Raw genomic sequence first — 17,764 nt, forward strand, 5'->3', positions numbered from 1 at the left:
ATGTAGTTGTGGGTCCATCACATCTGGAGAGCCACAGATTGCAGACCCCGTTGCCTTAACTTCCCCAATGTCGTAAATGTGTCCGTGTAACACGCTATGATAAAGCTCTAGAAAAAGGAAAACCAAGGCTCCAAAAGATGACAGAGGACTCCAGCTTTAAATGCTTCCCAGCAGCCATCAATGCAGCCCAAGTTGCCTAAACTCGTGGCAAGGAAGGTACCACCAGCGACCAAAGAACAATGCACAAGGAAGTGTGCATGGGAAGGATGCTATTCCATGGGGTGCTCAGCTATGCATCCCAACTGACATGGAAGCAATTCTACCACACATGTTTCTATTGGCCTACAATATTCCAAGGAACATACAAAAACAAAACCAGGCACGTTCCTTTTCCATCACTTATTCAGATAAGGAAATAGTTTGGAGTGGAAAGTCTTCACAGGCAAGCAATTCTACCTGCATCATATAGAATGATGGAAAGGGAAGCGGATAAAGGAAGACCATTATACATGTAGCCAGCTTGTGCATAAAGAATGCAGTCCTCTAAAAGAGGATTTGGAGTTAGAAAGTGTGCACCGGTAGGCTGTCCTTGGCATCAAGGGACTGCGATATCAAAATAAAATGTTTAGGAAGATTACCAGATAGGAAGTTCCACTATTGGGGCGCAGCAGCATATAAAATCACGTATAGTAAAACTGCAGGCGTAGATGGACTTAAGAAATGCAGTATAGAGTGGCAAGCTATTCCAACATAAAGCTGTTTCAATGCAAGGGCAAGTTCTCCATCTTGAGTTGCTCCTGGCACTATCATGGTGCCACTAAGGCCAAATGCATGTTGATGACACTTTTGTGAAGTTGCCGTTCTAGGAGGCTGGACTGTTTCATGTCACAGGTATGGGGAAGGCGAGTTTCATAATTGATGATAGAGGCCGAAGTATCTTGGGGATTCACTAAGCCCCCAGTCCCCACCCCTATGATGCATTCAGATTTAAGATGTTTATAGAAGGTAGATGTTTGCTTGGTAGTTGCCTAGTAGTCGAGTATGGGAGGTGGCACATCCATCAGAACACAGTGTGCCATCTCAGAGGCCTGGATCCCCGGCATTCATTTCGTAGAACCCCTTCCCATGGATGTCATGCAGCACTTCTTCAAACTGAGATACCACCCGCTGGAAGTGCGTCCCCTCCCAAAACACCTTCCCGCACTGGCTGCAGCAGTAGAATAAGGCCACCTTGTCCAATAAGCCCAAGGGTATGGCAGCAATCTGCAGAGCAGTGCCGTTCTCCAGCTCCACAGAGTCATCCTCCGACACCCACTGACATTTTGGGTTGTAGGCTAAACCCTGGGGTGAGTTGGTGTCTGATCCCGGAGAGACGGATGAGAAGGCCTCAGCCGTAGTACCGCCACTGGAGTCATCTTCAGGGTTCTGCACACCTATGAAAATGGACAAGAACATGGAAAGAGTAAATCAAACGAGGGTCTCGAAGAGCACAGCACAACAGATCAATACGGTTAGTTAATATGACTCTGGGTGCTCTTGAGCCCAACTGTGGTTGAGGCTCCCCTGTACACCTAGGTCTGGTGGCATACAATCCAAGTTGACCTAATGAGCAACGCCAGTGTAGACATATTGATTTGAATCAAAACGGGCCTCATCTGGTATCTGCAGAAAATGTCCAATTACTGTGTTCCCGGCCATAATCTTTGACCGGGCATCACTAGCCTAGTTATGCAGACTAGATTCCATCATTAAGATATACTGGTTAAAACCATTAAAGGGATGGGCGCCCAACTCTGGAATGAGTTTAACGAATGACCGAGGTGCCAATTCAGCCTGTTGGCCTAAACAAAAGCTCTGAAGACATCCCTTTCTGAGAAGGCATTTGCAACTCACCCAAACATCGGTGGGACCCTCCATCCTCTACCCCCATACAAAGGGAATGGGCAGTAACAACCAACAATCAGAAAGTCTAAACCCCCATCACCCTACACCAGATGCTACAAACCATGGAGACACGGACAAGACAAGCCTCGGTGGTCTAAAGACCCCTTCCTATCGGCAAGTGATGAATTGATGGGCATTTTCAGCTTCTGTGGGGGGTGGTTAAGGTTACATGTCTGTGTCATATACAGATGATGTAATAGGTCGTGGATAAAGTGGATGTTCTGGTGCTGCTGCTACCCGCTCCTAGGACATCAAATCCATTCTGCACACTTTATTCAGGTTTTCAGGGAATTTTTGGATCCAGTTATAGTTGGAGCCGAAGATCTATAAAAAACGACCTGCGTCCAGGTTTTGTTAATCCTTCTAGGACTTGGGGGCAGCAGTAAGAATTTACCGGAAGGTTTGCAGATGTGGGTCCTCGCATAAGCAATGGCGGCAGCAGCTGTGAACTGGCCTACAGGTAACTCTGGAGATTTACCGGTAGACCTATGCGCCCTGTGCCTCTTTTGTGTGGTTATCTATTTTATTTCCACATTTTTCTCATAGGAAAAGGGTTGGGCTTGCTCAAAATGTGCAATATGGGGCCACTTTAAAAATCTTTTCTTTTGGTTCCCAGTCCACCCCTGGATGAAGGCACCATTGCAGGTACCGCGGCAGGGATTTAGTACTTACTGGCCTTCCAGAATGGCCCACATGCAGAATTCAAGTCAGCACAGCAGTAATCACCTGTCCCATAGGCACTTCTCTAAACGTTTTATTTTTACATGACAATGTCATATTGAGCTAAAATGTGAAAAAACATGAATTGTACAAAGCAGCAGAAAGGAAGAAAGCTCCCTCGTTACCTACACATTAAGCCTGTAATCCCCGGTCACAGAATTCCAAGCAAAGCATTTCATTGGGCCCTTCACCTGGAGGAGTGCAAGCTTTCTCTCCACAGCACTTGCACACAAAAGCGTGGAATTACGTCATTGGCTACATTGAAAGCGGCGCAGTATTGGAAGATGATGGCTTTCAAACCTTCCTGTTGGAAATTGACCAAAAAAAGTGGGGGTAGAGGGTAAAAATCCCCAGCAAATACAACACTGCCTGTCTGACAATTGATACTTTCAAAGGTGACTTTTTTTTTTAAAACTCTTGCTTAAAAATTGCTCAATACCAACGGAAATCAACTTCCTGTCTGTATTTATTTATAAAAATGGAAAAATCCCAGAAAAACAGGTCTGTCTGGTTCTCTATGATGTCACTCATACATCGCAGGCCAATCACGTTGCAGATTGGCAGCATGGAGAGTGTAAATGTTGTATACAAATAGCATTAAAGTTCTTCAAATTGCTGACAGCATATATCTTAAGGCAGCAGAAGTCACAGCAGCAACATTTTGCTATGGAAAAAATGGAGCTAGCATTTTTTCCTATATGGCTGCATGTGTGCTTTAATAAATGCAATTTTTTATTCGAGTAAATGCAGGAAAAATACTGTTTGCGAATGCATCTTTTGATATGGCCAAAAATAGAATGTGGATAAATACAGACCGATACTGCAGAAAAATAAATACCATAAAACCGGAAGCCTTAACTATAATTGTTCCATTTAATTTTCCGCTGGTGTGATGAAATGAAGGAATTACAAGAGAGGAAGAGGGTGACTAGTATGGGGTATAACGGTAGGTTTTAGAAATGTTTTCATCTATACATTGGTAATGTGCACTAGAAAGGCTACGATGGGGTTCCACCTTTTGGAGTCCTTGCCAGAGACAGACTTGCTGACAGCGATATTTCTCTACAGGTTTGAGCCTTTGAAAAGCTGATACTAGTGGGGTAAAAACATCTGCCAGTCATTCTCCAGCATCAAATGCAAAATCTTTTTACTGACTTTTTATTAGGAGTGATAATAAATCAGTGATAAATCAGTCTAAGCATTTTGCCAGCCCGCAGTTTGCAAGTTTAAATCCTGGTGGTGCAGATTTCTTTTTTTCCTTCATAGTTCACTAGTTTGAGCGCCATCAAATTGGTTAATAACACCTGCAACTATAGCGCCCACAATGTTAAGATGGATTTCTAAACTCTGACCTGGTGGGCAGAAGTTTAGGAGGCTCCCCTCGGTTTAGTGAAACAGGGGAACCTTCTGGAAATGCCAGACTAATCTAGGTAGCTTGGAAGGCAGTCAAGTCTAGGTCTCAGGAGGGGTGAGAGTGATTGGAAGCCCACAATGAGAACACACATCAACAAACCACAAATTACTCTTAGCCAAGTGTATTTGAAAAATATATATACATTTATTGTCGGCCGGAGGAAATAGACACAAGTAACTTTAGTAAATGAGAAAACAGTTATCACACAAATCCTTACACTATACAATATATACACAACACATTTCCTAATGCAATTCAGTTACAGGTTATAACCACAACCCGTGAAGAGAGGGTTAAGTTAGTACACAAATGGCATTAGGTAATTCTTCAGAGTTTGTTCCCTAACTTTCGAGTCCGACCCTAAAGAGTGGGAAGCCTTGTGCTCAACTGTACAGTTGTGCGTAAAAGCGCACTATCGCGCAGATGAACAAAAAGCGGGTCTTCTTGTAGGGGCTGTAGCAAGTCAGAAAGGGGCTTGAGGTGATGAAGAATTGGTTCCCACTATTCGAGTAGGCCCTGCCCTTGGCGGCACAGTGGTGTTCAAAAGGGGGGGGGGAATAGGTAGGGAGCCCAGGCTAACCCAGCTAAGTTTGAGTACCTTTAGGGGCTACTCTTATGTAAAAGGGATCAGCTGTGCCAGGGTGCCACCAGTGAGTTATGAAAGTACTCATAAACCCTCAGCACAGTCCGGACCAAACTTTGCCAGTTCAGTCAAGGTCGCTAGTAGGTTCGAAACCTGCAGTTTCGCAACACTCCGGCTCTCAGCGGCGGAGAACGATTGTCTGTGACGGGACAGTTGCCTTTTCTCAGTTTCCGATGAGGTATGAAGACATTTCCAGTGCAGCTGGCTTCAGGGCACAGGAGAGCAGAACAGCAGGGGAACTATAGCGACCGTCATCACCAGTGACGTGGGAATCGTGGTTGCGGGCAGCGTACGCACTCTCCTTATTTGGGACCCAGAGGAGCTAGGCCTGCGAAATCTGGCAGGAGAATGCACAGGACCAGAAGCAAGCAATGTCCCAAGTCTCGGGTCTGCACTCAAGACGGCGGCTGTGCTGAAGGTAACCCTGAGGTAGAGCTGGACAGTTCGCTGGATGGCCCAGGAACACTTCAAAAGGCGCTTGTTCGGTGGGTAAGCAGGGGGCGGCGAGAGTAGTTGTTCCCAATACTCCAAATGGGTGAAGCACCTTTAAAGGCCTTCTTGATCGAAGAAAAATGCAGGGGTCCGACGGGACAGCAGAGGGCGAAGGGTACCAAAACCTTCCAAAGCGTCTCTGGCCATTTCACAAGTCCGTTTCTTCATGTAGGAGACTTGGCTCCTTCTGTAGTTCGGTGAGAACACAGGTGATTGACCTGGAATGGCTGCAGAGCCCCTTCTCCTATCCAAGATTAGCTTCACGCCAAAATCGAGAACTTGGTCTCAGTCATTCAGGCACTCCAGACATCCTGGCACCAGTTGTGTGGATTTGGACTAGACTGTCCCAGCCATCTTCTTGGGCACACATACGTGACAGGCAGAAGTCCACGAAAGAGATCGGATTTTGAGGGAGGTTGCATGCCCAAATAAGGAAAACCCGGTTTACTCGACCTGGGTGAAGGCAATGGACAAAATGGCCATGGGGCAGAACAAAAGACTTTGTGGCTTGGCCATTTTTGGACCTGGCCACAGTCTTGAGCCAAATGCTGTAAACGCAGTTTAACTCAGTAAAAAGAAGTAAAACATTATAAAAAGTAACTGCTGCCACCCGTTCACCCCAGGCACATTCGTACAATCACCAAAAAAATCCTTCAAATGCGTCTAGGGCCATAAAACAAAAAGGGACCCCAGTGCAGGGTACTGGAAGGTAGATTGTGCATTGTTAAAAAGTTACCAAGAAATGAGTAATCAGGCAATAAATGGTAAATGGCCCGGGATATATGGCAGGGATGAGGATTTGGGGCAGACACATGTCAATCTTATGAGTGAAACCACAGTGGAAGTCGTTTTTTGTGCAGAGGAGTCAGCGTAAAAGACCAATATATACCGGGGGAGTGACCTGGCACTTCCTCATTGGTCAATTTACGGGCTAGACGTGCCAGTTATAGTGCGGAAATCCCATGTGGCACAGAAAGTGGCCAATGTGGGGATGCCACATCATAACCCCGCGGTGTGTGCGCAAGCTGCTGGCAGGGCTCTCCGCACAGCGGCCCTTCTCATCATACGAGCACCTCTAGGAGCACTGCCGCCAGTGTCGCTCTCTCCAACTCGCCTGCGCTGCTCCTTAAAGACTTGTTCCCCTCACCACACTCTTTATCTTATTTGGGTGGAGGGCTCTGCCACTATTGCTGGGCTGCACCTTGCAGACACAGACCGACTGATTTCTATGCCTTGCCCCTCCCGCCTCATCACGTTTAAACTTGGTTGCTGGTAACCAACCTGTTCCCAGCAACCACTCCTGGCAGATTGCCTTTCTTTTATGTTACACCCCCCTGCACACCACATAAAGTGACATAATAGCTTTTAAGACCACACCCTCGGCCGTACCTGGAGTTATGGCCCCATAAACCAAGTTAAACGCCCTGGCTGCTCTCAAGCGTTTAACTCCGTCTCCAGTTTCCATAACTCCTAGTAACCACCTTGGGCTACGTCTACAAAGCTTGATTTACATGTAGAAAACCCACAGTAGGCCATCTCTTCAAGCCTGCTCTTTATAAAGCACAAATGTCGCATTTAAGGCAAATAGGAGATTACATTGCAGTCTTCTATTTGACTGTCATTTTTTGCTCACCGAATGTCTGGTTTTTGCTAGATTTGAAAGGAGGGTGGACAGCTTGACACCTCTAATAGTCTACAACAGTCCCTCTTCCTATAAAGCTAGGGCGATTAACTGATCTGCATGTTACCAATCCACACTGGCTGACTAAAGGCGGACTCAGCCTGGCAACGATTGCAACAAACGCTCAACCCGTTGAGGTAGTGGACATGGTCAATAGATTTAAACTATTGATCTACCTAAGAAGCGAGACTATTTTTCTTCCTGGGAATGTCGTGAGCACAGCATTTAGTGCACAGGTGTGTGCCCTGCACCTGAAGAATACTCACAGGAAAATGTGGGGAGTTGCCAAGACTTAAGACCCAGATCTTTGCAGGGGAGGAATTGGGTTGGACCAAGACGGAGCTGCACTCCTGCAAAGACTTTCTTGCCGGAGCGCCGTTCGGTGTAGACACGAGGCCCAAACCCCCCAAGTTGACGAAGTTCCCTGCCCCTAACTTCCGTGAGTCTCCTGAATGCCACATCTCGTGCAGTTGAGCAGCGCACGTTTTGAAAGTCGTCATTTACTCGACAGCCCAAACTTAAACAATGAAACTTTTGAAAGATGCTTGTATGTCTCCTGCCTTGCACACCTTTTACTGTCAGAGTGACTATTTTGACAATGGAAAGTAGCACCATGCGCAGACAGGATGAACGTTTGAATAACTAGCACAGACACGTTTGACAAATTGGTGGTCATTCCTATGTTCCCAGCATCCTATATTCAGTCTAAGCACATCAGTCAACACTTAGCCTTGCCCCCCAAGTCCTGCCCACACCACTGACAATCCGGCCCCAGTCCCGCCCACACCACTGACAAACCGTCTTGAAACACTTGTGTACAGGCGCGTTACAAATGCCATATCATATCATATCAGTAAATGTTGTCAATTTCCAGCACTGGATCTTTGTATACAGTACACAAATTCCGGAATTCAACACAGGGCGCAGCAGTGGAGTCACGTGATCAACGTCCACTCACATGAGTTTAGCGGCCGTAGCAAGAATGTTTCCTTCAAGGAACCCATGAATAACCATGCAGCTATGCTGTTTCTTTCAGGGTAGGGTTGGCCCGCTTTTGGATTGGTATACAGAATCTAAGAGTTATAGCCAATGCAGCACCAACGCATTCCCAAAGCTTTAGAAGTATTAGTTCGAGCGTTTCCATTGCATTATTCTGGGTTGTCTCCGGGTGAAGCACAGTCAACCCTGGCACACATCCTTAATGGAGCACTGCCAGTGCTGCTGGCACTGTTGTGGACATTCTGGTGCTCGTATCTCTGTATACACGTGGACCTTCACCCCCTACGCATATGAAAAACTGCTGATGGTATGCCATTCTTCACCTTACATTTGAAACTTCACGCAATGCTTGCTGTGTCATGTTGTCACTGTGATGTTATTCCAAGTCTGCAATGTTCATGACTTCATTCTGTGAATAACTTCTAACTCTCAATCTCGTACCCTAAGCAACACCCACCCGCCCTACATTTTCAACCACCTAGTGGCAATCAATCCTTGAAATACTCCAAATTCGCATGCACTACTCAACACACTTCTTCTCTTTGCCCTCACACTACACACCAGAGCCTACCCAAAGCCAAACTCACGAAGTCAGGAAGGGATGACAACTCCGGACACTTATTGGTATCAAGCAACGCAGCCATCTGGGGATTTCGATTAGAAACAGGCATCATCCCAAGACACAGATCCTGCCTGCTGTAGAGCACCATTCATCAGCTCTGCCTCTCAACAGCGCTGTAGTAAAAGTACCCTTACTCGCGTCCCACTATCCTACTAACCAACCCCACAACCGCTTCTCTTTTATGTTCCACAGTGCCAAGAGGACAGGTTAATGCTAGAAGTCACGCTAAATAAGACTCAATGATCTAACATAAGTGACCGAAAATGCTGTCCCTAGGAATCTTTCAGGGTTAGAAGTGTTAGCTAAAGTATTTCCCTTAATTTTTGTTTTACGACTGCAGGCAAAGAATGCGCTCAGTCTCTTTGTTTGATGAAAGGTAGAAAGGTGCAGTTCTCCACCATATGTCCCCAAAGGAGAATCATAGGCTAGGTCATGCCACTGGGCGTTGTTGTAATGAAACATTTGGTATAGGTCTTGGCGCTTACGCTTCTGCAAGAAGAAGGATGCAATTGTGGGTCGGCAAGTAGCGATAAAGAACAGGCTGCCATTTTATTGTCTGTGGAAAGCAGGCTTGGAGTAGCGCGTGATGCTCAAGGCTAGAGTTCAAGTGACGCGGCCTAGCTGTGGGCTCAGAAGGCGCAAAAGGAGCACTGAAACTAGGCGTGAGGCCAGTGGTGCACTGAGAATGTGGATCGCAAGCCAGGTTGGGAGTCCCCAGGGACAGTCAGGTGGTCGCAGCATTGGAATAGCAGAGGCACTGTAGGCCCATGATTGAGGTGCACTTGGAGAGCAGTGTGGTGGTCTCAGAGAGAATTGGCATAACAAGGTCACTGCACGCTAGGAATGAGGTGCACTGAGTCAAAAACAACACCTACAATGCCCAATGAGAATTAACAGATTTATGTTTTCGAACCTTAACACCATCCATCAAACAGCAGGAAATGCCAGTGCACCCTCCCAGCTGCAGAATGCACCCGATCCAGTCTGCACAGGACACGCTCCTCTCACTCAGGGAATGTCTGCTATGTGTCCTCCTCGCCTGTCTGTCAGTACATCATCGCAGACAATATGGGATGCTTCCAGCTGCACCAGGGACACAGGGGCTGCAGAGAGGGAGGGCGCATAGAAGGGAGAATGAGAGAAAGAAAGTCTTCAGAGGGAGGCAGAGAGCAAAGAAAAAGGGGAGTAAAAGGAGGGGAGGCTCGGAAAATGTACTCAAGCGGGGGAGAGTCTGTGTGAGAGAAGGAAGAGGACATGGGTTTGAGAGAAATGTGACAAAAAGGGCAGGCAGGTTTAGAAAAGGGGGGGAGGGTTTTAAGTAATGGAGAAAAGAAGAGACATGCAACACATGAGCGAGAGAAAAGAATAAAGAAGAGTGTGAGAAACCTGAAGGTGTCTCACCCACTAGTCCCTGGGGATCTGTCATCCAGGTGGCCAGATCACAGCCATCGCTTTTGGATCCAGTTCCTGGGGGTGGACCAGTGCAGGAGGATCACCTGGATGAGGGTCTTCGGGGAGTGGAAGTGGGGCACCGAACGGTGAGACGCTGTATCCCCTTCCCTGTAACACCTTTTCACCATCCTACCAGATAGAATGCGTAGGAACTCAGACCCCCTCCACCCCCGTCCCCCCCACAAAAACATGTTCTCACGGACAGTTCCAAGTGAGAGACACCAGAGCCGTATACCTGACGTGTGCCAATGCCATGGTCAGGCAATGACTGATGATTACACACACACCTGACTTCCTTTAAAAAAAATGTTTTATTGTGTTTAGTCTACAAAAGGAGGCTTTTCACAAATGGATAAAAAAAGTACAAAGAAATACAATCTTAACACAATGATAGAAAAAGGAAGAAATATAACATTTCATCAACAATACATAGAAGAAAAAAAAAAGAAAAAGAAATAATCATTCTATTAGTCCCAAAAAAACATGTAAGAATGCATACAACCGCAAAATCAATTTGAACGAATTTCCCCACATAAACCTGAGCCAAAACATGTCAGTCAGTAGCACTTCACCCAAAACCTGTACATGTCAGGATAATGTGTTTAAGTGTTTCAACAGAGTTAGACTTGCAAAATCTACAGTTATTATGTGTTATTGTCTTGTCCCACTTAGACCTCCTTTCCAAGGTAGCAAACTGATTGAGGCAAAAACGCAAGCAAGTTCCCCGGATCTTAGGGCAAGGAAATAGAGACACATACATAGGGTTAACCCCACGCTTTCTTCTAAACCTTGCTTAATCTCTATAAAGTGATACATTCCCTAATAAATCTGCAGTTTCAGCCCAGTTCACAGTGTATAGTTTGTGCTTGACACACACCTGACTTCCATCTCACTTCCCCACATGGATAAAAGGTGGAGCTTGAAAGCACACTCTGAGCGAGGAAAAGCACACGAGGAAACAACAGTTCCAAAATGCCAGTTTAATACAAGGAGAAAGACGGCGCGACCAGAGAGGGTTGCAAGGAGGGAAGTGCCCTTGACCTTTAAAGACCATTACTTCCACCAACCTTGGAAAGTAAGAATCCTGAGACTGGAAACTAAAGCTGAACAAACCTACACTGTGCACCAAAGGTATCCAGGGCTCTGCCACAGCGATAACCAAGGCAGCGAGGAGCGATTGCCACTGTCGTACTGTCCTTGGCTCCTACAACAAAGCAGCTCCACTAAAGACAGCACAGCCGGTGAGTTGGAGAGACTGATACCAAACCAGCTTGTGTTTGAACCAAGGTTGCAAGCGGCAACATCGTATGAAGAAATCCAAAGAGGACAGTGTGTGAAACGCATGTGATGAGCGACATGAATATAATTGGAAATCAAAAGGAGTGAATGAACTTTGGGAGGCTAAGCGAGATACCGTAAACAAGGTGGTCTCGCGCCACCTGGGTGCTCGTTCAAAGGTCTCTGTTAGGTATCCAATTGAATGGCAACTGTATTGTAAAACAGAAGTTTGTATCAAAGTGGTCCTGTAATGGATCAAGCTAAAACCTGTGCACATTCGAAAGACTTCGATAAAACCAAGGTGAACTACAGTTGGTCCAGGCCTGGCTGAGGGAGACTAATTGGAAAAGGGAAAGGATATGAGCTCGGCTGAGGGGGATCTGGGGTGAACCATGAGTCACCTGAGAAAACAAATAGTCTCTCAACTTTGTAAAATCAAGGATCTGAGCCCAGAAGAGGGGGGATCCACGGTAAGAATCGTTAAATAACACGGAACTGAGCCCGGCTGAGGGGGATATAGGGTTGAGCACCCGAGTTAAATACTTGTAAGAAGAAAAGACCTGTGTATCTTATTTGTTTGTACATCAGGCCCTCTGAATCAAGAGACTGTGTGCTGGAAATCAAACTGTATCTGTGTGTCGAAGAAGCCAGAGTGTGGTTTGTTCAAGTGAACTGCCTTGCAACATGCTGAAAATGAGGGAAAGGAGGCCAACGGGCCGTACATCCCGACATGTCATTTTGTGAACACTTCTTTCTTTTTCATAAACATTACCCTACACTATTTGTAAATTAGCGGTAAGGATTGGCAATAGTTAATTTTTTTGTATAGGCCCTTTTATTTTTACAAGACTCCACTAGGACTGCATTATTATTATTTTATGGTCCTAGCTTGCTCCCATCTGTAGATTTAGGTTTAGATAGGCGTGTATCACACCCTGTGAAAGTTCAATAATCACCCTTGAACTGTGGTCACTTGTGTCGGTCTTGCTGTTGATACCATGCCATCTTTACAAGAGTGAGATACAATGGAAAGGAAGTAGGGGTTAGAGAGAAAAGAGCAAAGAGAAGGGGGAATCATGTATTTAAGTTTTATTTCTAGAAATCACAGAAAAGCAAAAGCAATGCATTTTTAGCACAAAAACACATACAAAATGTAACATTGATATGAGTCTTTGACAATGGGGTGGAGAGAATGTGACTTAAAGATCAGATGATGCAGGGGAAGGTGAAAACATAAGGGGCGGCTACATGACAGAATGACATAGGAAAGTGAAGCGGAGGAAGTGCTAATTTAAGGATTGAGGGCTGTCATAAAGTGCTATAGGGCTGTCTGTGAGGGTAGGGGGAGAGGGAAGCAGGGTGATAGAGCAACATTCCAAGAAAAAGGTTCCTTAGAAAGGGGGAGGGCTTTGAGGTTGGATTTAAATAGTGGTAGAGTTGGAGTGATGCAGAGAGGAAGAACATTCCAGAGTAGGGGAGCAAGGAGAGGGAGAGAGCAGAAACGAGAGGGAACACAGGGGGCTCGAGTAGTGGCAGGGAGGTGAGCTAACGATCATAACGAGCAAGGGGGAAAGTACAGAGTGAGATCAGCAGGTAGGTGAAGGTGGGGCAAGTCAATGGATAGTTTTAAAGTTTTGAAGACGATGAGAAGAGGTTTATACTTAGCTCTTCATTTCATAAATAGCCAGCCAATTTGGTCACGGATTGAGGAGGTAGAGGTAAAGCGAGAAAGGTTGAAAATTGTGCGGGCCGTGAAGTTGAAAACTTTGTCCACAGATAAAAAATCCTAGTTTGGAAGATGGTTGGGAAGAAAGAGGCAGTTAAGTGAGATAAGTGGGGAAGATGCAAGGCAGGCAAAGTGGAGGATGAAAATAAAAAAAAAATAAGGAAAATGTAAAAATGAGAGAAAGAAGAAAGATGCTGGGTTAGAGGTCGTTATTAGATAAATTGGGGTGGAGAAAATGTGAAGGGAACAAGCACATGATAGCCAATGCATGTGGCGAGAGTGGAACAAAGTAGGTAGAGAAATTAGCTAAAGGGGGTGATACTAAGAAATTAAAGTAAAAAGAGAGACAAGCCTGATGAAGTTGAGAGAGACAAAAGGAAAAGGAGGTAGAAATGTAAAATGCGAAAAGAGTAAAGTGATTTTTTTAATAATATAATTCAGTTTGTTAAAACCATCTTTCCTACATCAAAAACCTATGGTTCACTTACAAATACTTATATCCCTGCCGGTCATACATATTGGATGACAGGACACTGGTAGACCATACATTATGAGCATGCAATGCCAGCTTAGTGAATACTTGAGTACTCCCCTCAGCTGCAGTGTGTAACTGAAGAAGCACTCTGTGAGGAATTGGACCACACACACGGTGGGTGTATGCCCGCCTGAGCTTTTTTCAAATGTTTAATTAAATTGAATGATGGTAGACCAGTGCAGGGTTTATCCACACACATTTTCCTATGCTCACAGCATGATGAACGCATAGACCTTTATAGTCTTGGTGAACACAGCCTACAGGCATAGTCCCCCCACGTCATATTGGGTTATGACAGCAGGAGTACACAATGCATCTCCAGAAAAGGGAGGACCAAACCTTCCCCCTGCCATGGCCAGTCTGATTCACTAACAAAGGCTCCGTGGGTCTGCCCTGCTCTTTTATTGGGCACTGCAGCTGGTGACAGCAATTCACATACCAATTAAAGGGTGCTTAAAATAGGCCCATATGAGGCCTGGCTGAAACTAAAAAAGTGATGCGTGGAAGGTTTGGAATTAATCTGACCCACTAGCATTGCTCTGGTCAACCTTCCACACCACTGTTTTGTAGCCTGTCTGCGCCATTGCAAAATGGGTCCAGCCATATGCAAATCAGTCAGGTACGGCCACCAATGGGAGCAGCCCTGCCTGAACTGCTAGGCCAGGTGCCATCTGCATGGAAACTGCCCCTTTTGGGGTGGGACCAAGCCTGATTTGCATTTGGTCTTTCCCCTTCTGTAATGGCTTGGCAGGCAAAGAATGATGGTCTGGAGGGTTGCACAGAGCAATACCAGATGTTTAGATTCATTCTAAACCTTCTAGCCATAACCTCTTTGTTTTTGCACATGGGGCCTGGCTGCAGAGGTTAAAAAAGGGGACAGGAAACCCCAAAAACCTTTCATATCTGTCAAGCTAAAACCCAGCTGCCACCATCAGTATCAACGGCAGTGAACTGTCATGTCTGGGACTGCATGTTTACAGTAGTCCACCTCACAGGGGGACCCCATTCATAAGGTACAAGAATGTGCGTTGCAGGAGCCAGAGAGTCTGGTCTCGCCACAGCATCCAGGGATGCCACCCTTGACCATATCACATCAGGAAGGCGTAGTCTTCATTGGCTTCCAGTCGCTCACAGAGTCAAGTCCAAGACGTTGTGCCTAGTCCATCGTGCTCTCAATGGCTTAGGTCCCACTTACTTGCAGAAACATTTTTGCTGATATTGGGAAATACCTGAGGGTATCTCACCTAGCAAACCTCAAGAGTCCCTTATTCAGGTGGCCAAAAAAGGGAAGACCTTCTCTTATCCCGACCTGAAAAGGCAGATGAGTGGGAAAAGATCACCTGGGTAGAGGACCCGGGTTATGCTCAGGAGAATGTCCAAAGGGAGACACAGTATCTTACAAAAGGAGGGTAAGATATCTGAGGCTTTCATGGCCTGTATTGCATCTGCCTCCCTGCCTCCTGTTAGAACTCTCTTGCCCCGATCCAACATCCCTTCCATACGTAATCAATCCTCTGAGGTCCCAAACCCAGTTACACCCAAAAAGCATAACTCCCAGAATCATTGTTTCTCCGGTCTCCATTCAATTACTCCCCATCCTTCTTCTTTCCGTCCCTCTGATTATCATTTATCATGATAGAGGTTTTCTTAAGTGCCAATGATCGTTAAACGTCTTCAGTCCTGAACAAATCTAATTATTTAGATCGGTAGCTATCAAATAGGGGGATACATTCCACTGAGGGGTTCTGAGTGACAGGGGGGGTTCGCTCTCATCGTCTGTGATGGTCAATCAAAATGCTAAGGTGCAATATACCATGATGCGGATTGCTACCCAGCGCTATTATGTTCTGTAAGCACCTCCCACAGCCCCCACCCTTCATCCATGAGGAGGACAGAGTAGGTACAAAAGGAAAATATAAATCATAAACATACTTCTGTGCCAGGTCTTCTGAGAGCAGAGGAAGCACACCACTTTCTGTGTGGAAGCCACCATTCGGACGGTTTGCTGCTCTGGCAAACTGCCAGCATTACTATTCCTGCATTGACAGGGCAGACATGCTGGCAGGGAGAGGGCGTAGCACGATCCCAGATGGTGCTCTTTTTGCATCCCTGGGGGCATGAAGGAAATGGTAGGAGTTGGGGTACTGTGGCAGGGTGCAAGGTGTTAGGGTGGGGGGACAAGTAGCCACCCGAGGGTGGTGGCGGATGATGGGAGCATGCCACATATGGAGTGTGAAGAGTCATGGTCTATGCCCTTGCCATGCCATCATGGCAGTGGATTAGGGAACTCAGTGTCACAGGAAGAGGATATGGCATTTTGAAACTTCAATTTCTGCTAACACATCCGATGGAAGCCATAAACAATTCCATCATTCCCCTCAAATGTACTTTGCAATTGCGCTTGTGCATTTTTAGGGGAAAGTATTGCGTAAATAACCAACATCACTCTGTCCTCTCCCGCTCCAACCTTCTATTCTCTTGAGCTTTGTGCTACTCCAAGAATGCCATGTCTCATCTCATCAGCAAAGTAAAGGGTGCCCTTTACGCCCCCCCCACCCCTTCATCAGTGGTGGACTGTGAACCAAAAGAGGCCCTGGAAATCATTCTCAAAGTGGCCCCATATCACACTTATTCAACAAGGCCAACCCTTTCCTATGAGAAAATGTGAAAATACCACACAAAAGAGGCCCAATAGGCAGGGGCCCGCTGGGACATTTCCAGATAGGCCAGTCCATCCCTGCCCTTCAAACTTATGGGTTTCTTTCTTATATCACCCACGCTGATTACTTATCTCTGTTGAGGGTCTTCCTACAAGACATAGAGTGCCATAATACTTGCATGTCCACTCTTAGATAGAATTGTGAACATTGGCCTGCGTCACATCTAGATGGAATTGTGAATGTTAGCATGTCCACTCTTAGGTAGAATTGTGAATGTTAGCATGTCCACACTTAGATAGAATTGTGAACATTGGCTTGCGTCGCATCTAGATGGAATTGTTTCTAAATCCTAATCTAGATCCACCACCGCCGCCTGGGATCTTGTCAGCCCACCACTTTCCTAGTATGTTCAGCCAAAGCCAGGGTCACATCAAGTCTTCCAATGCTCTCAGTTGCCCGGGGGCCCACCACCGCTTGATGATCTCTGTATTGAGGCAGTGGCAGAGCCGCTCTGATCCCATTGGACATCTTGGTCAAGTATGACGTTGTTGATCACTGGCTGCTGCTTCCGCTCCCGCTTCAGGAAGCAGGTCAACGCCCTTGGCGTTCATTTGCTCTTCCCACACGCAAGTGCTCAGTCTCGCACCAGTTCTCCTCCCTTTGCCTTGCAGAGTCCCTCCAAGCTGATCACTCGTCTCAGTCTTATCTAACATTTACGATGATCCTGTGACCAAATTCATTTGCGCCTTCGGTCTCAACTGTTACCTTCATGCCGCTAACACATAGATTTTCCTCTCAAAGCGCGAGGTGCCCTTGGTAAATGTCTTTCAAGAGGGTTTGACTACAGTTAATGGGTGGATTGACTTAAGCTCAACTCAGGCAACCCCGAAGTGTTGCTTCTTGGACAACGCTATGGCCCCTGGGGCCCCTCATTTTGGGCCATTTTAATGGGTGCTTGGCTCTCGCCCCGATTTGTGGTTTAAGAATCTAGATTTTACATTAGAACATTTTTCGCAGATAAACACGTGAGCTATTTAGTAGTTAGGAAACAAGTTCTAAAAAAAAAGGTCTGTATAGGGAGCTCATTAACATATGTCACATATTTAAGGGCAAGTGATGTCATAAGAAGCCAATGGATTAAATATTCAAATGGTGTTTCCAAATAAAAAAAAAACTGCACACAACAAATACGCATTTGTCTATTTAATTATGAACACCCGAACTGTAACCCAAGACAGGAGTGTGTCCTTTAATGTGATGGAAAAATATAAAAGGTGCGTACCTTTTAGAACTCAAACGCTGTATTTAAAAATGCACTGCAAAGTAAATTCCTACTCCGATAGTTCACAAGTATTATCATGAGCAGGTCTTCGTGTGGTCTTGTGGTGAAGTGCCTCCCTCCTAATCCTGGCGCTCATCGTTAGAATCCCGTCTTTTGCACAAACGCGCGAAAGCAAATGAATAGAGCACTTCCTGGAACTCCTGATGGGGCAGTAAAAAGTTATGAAAAAAGCGTGCAGACGCCGTCCCCTCGCGTGTTCCCTTGACTTACAAGTGCCTTCATTTAGCAACAGTGAAGGCTATGCACGATGCCACCC

The 17,764-nt window shown here is 46.0% G+C and overlaps 1 protein-coding gene across 3 annotated transcripts in view; it reads right to left on the reverse strand.

Annotated features, from left to right (window-relative positions):
- Positions 1-940: 940 nt before the first annotated feature.
- The window catches only part of EXD3 (exonuclease 3'-5' domain containing 3), a 3,187,846-nt gene continuing 3,171,022 nt past the window's right edge, over positions 941-17,764 (reverse strand). For all 3 annotated transcript variants that reach the window (XM_069609779.1, XM_069609780.1, XM_069609781.1), the window contains one exon: positions 941-1,433. In XM_069609779.1, coding sequence (XP_069465880.1) covers positions 1,081-1,433 — 353 coding nt within the window. In that variant the 3' untranslated portion in view covers positions 941-1,080. The remainder of the gene's footprint in view (positions 1,434-17,764) is intronic.

This window comes from Ambystoma mexicanum, chromosome 8 (assembly GCF_040938575.1).
Source record: "Ambystoma mexicanum isolate Mex_15411 chromosome 8, UKY_AmexF1_1, whole genome shotgun sequence".
Lineage (NCBI taxonomy): Eukaryota > Metazoa > Chordata > Amphibia > Caudata > Ambystomatidae > Ambystoma > Ambystoma mexicanum.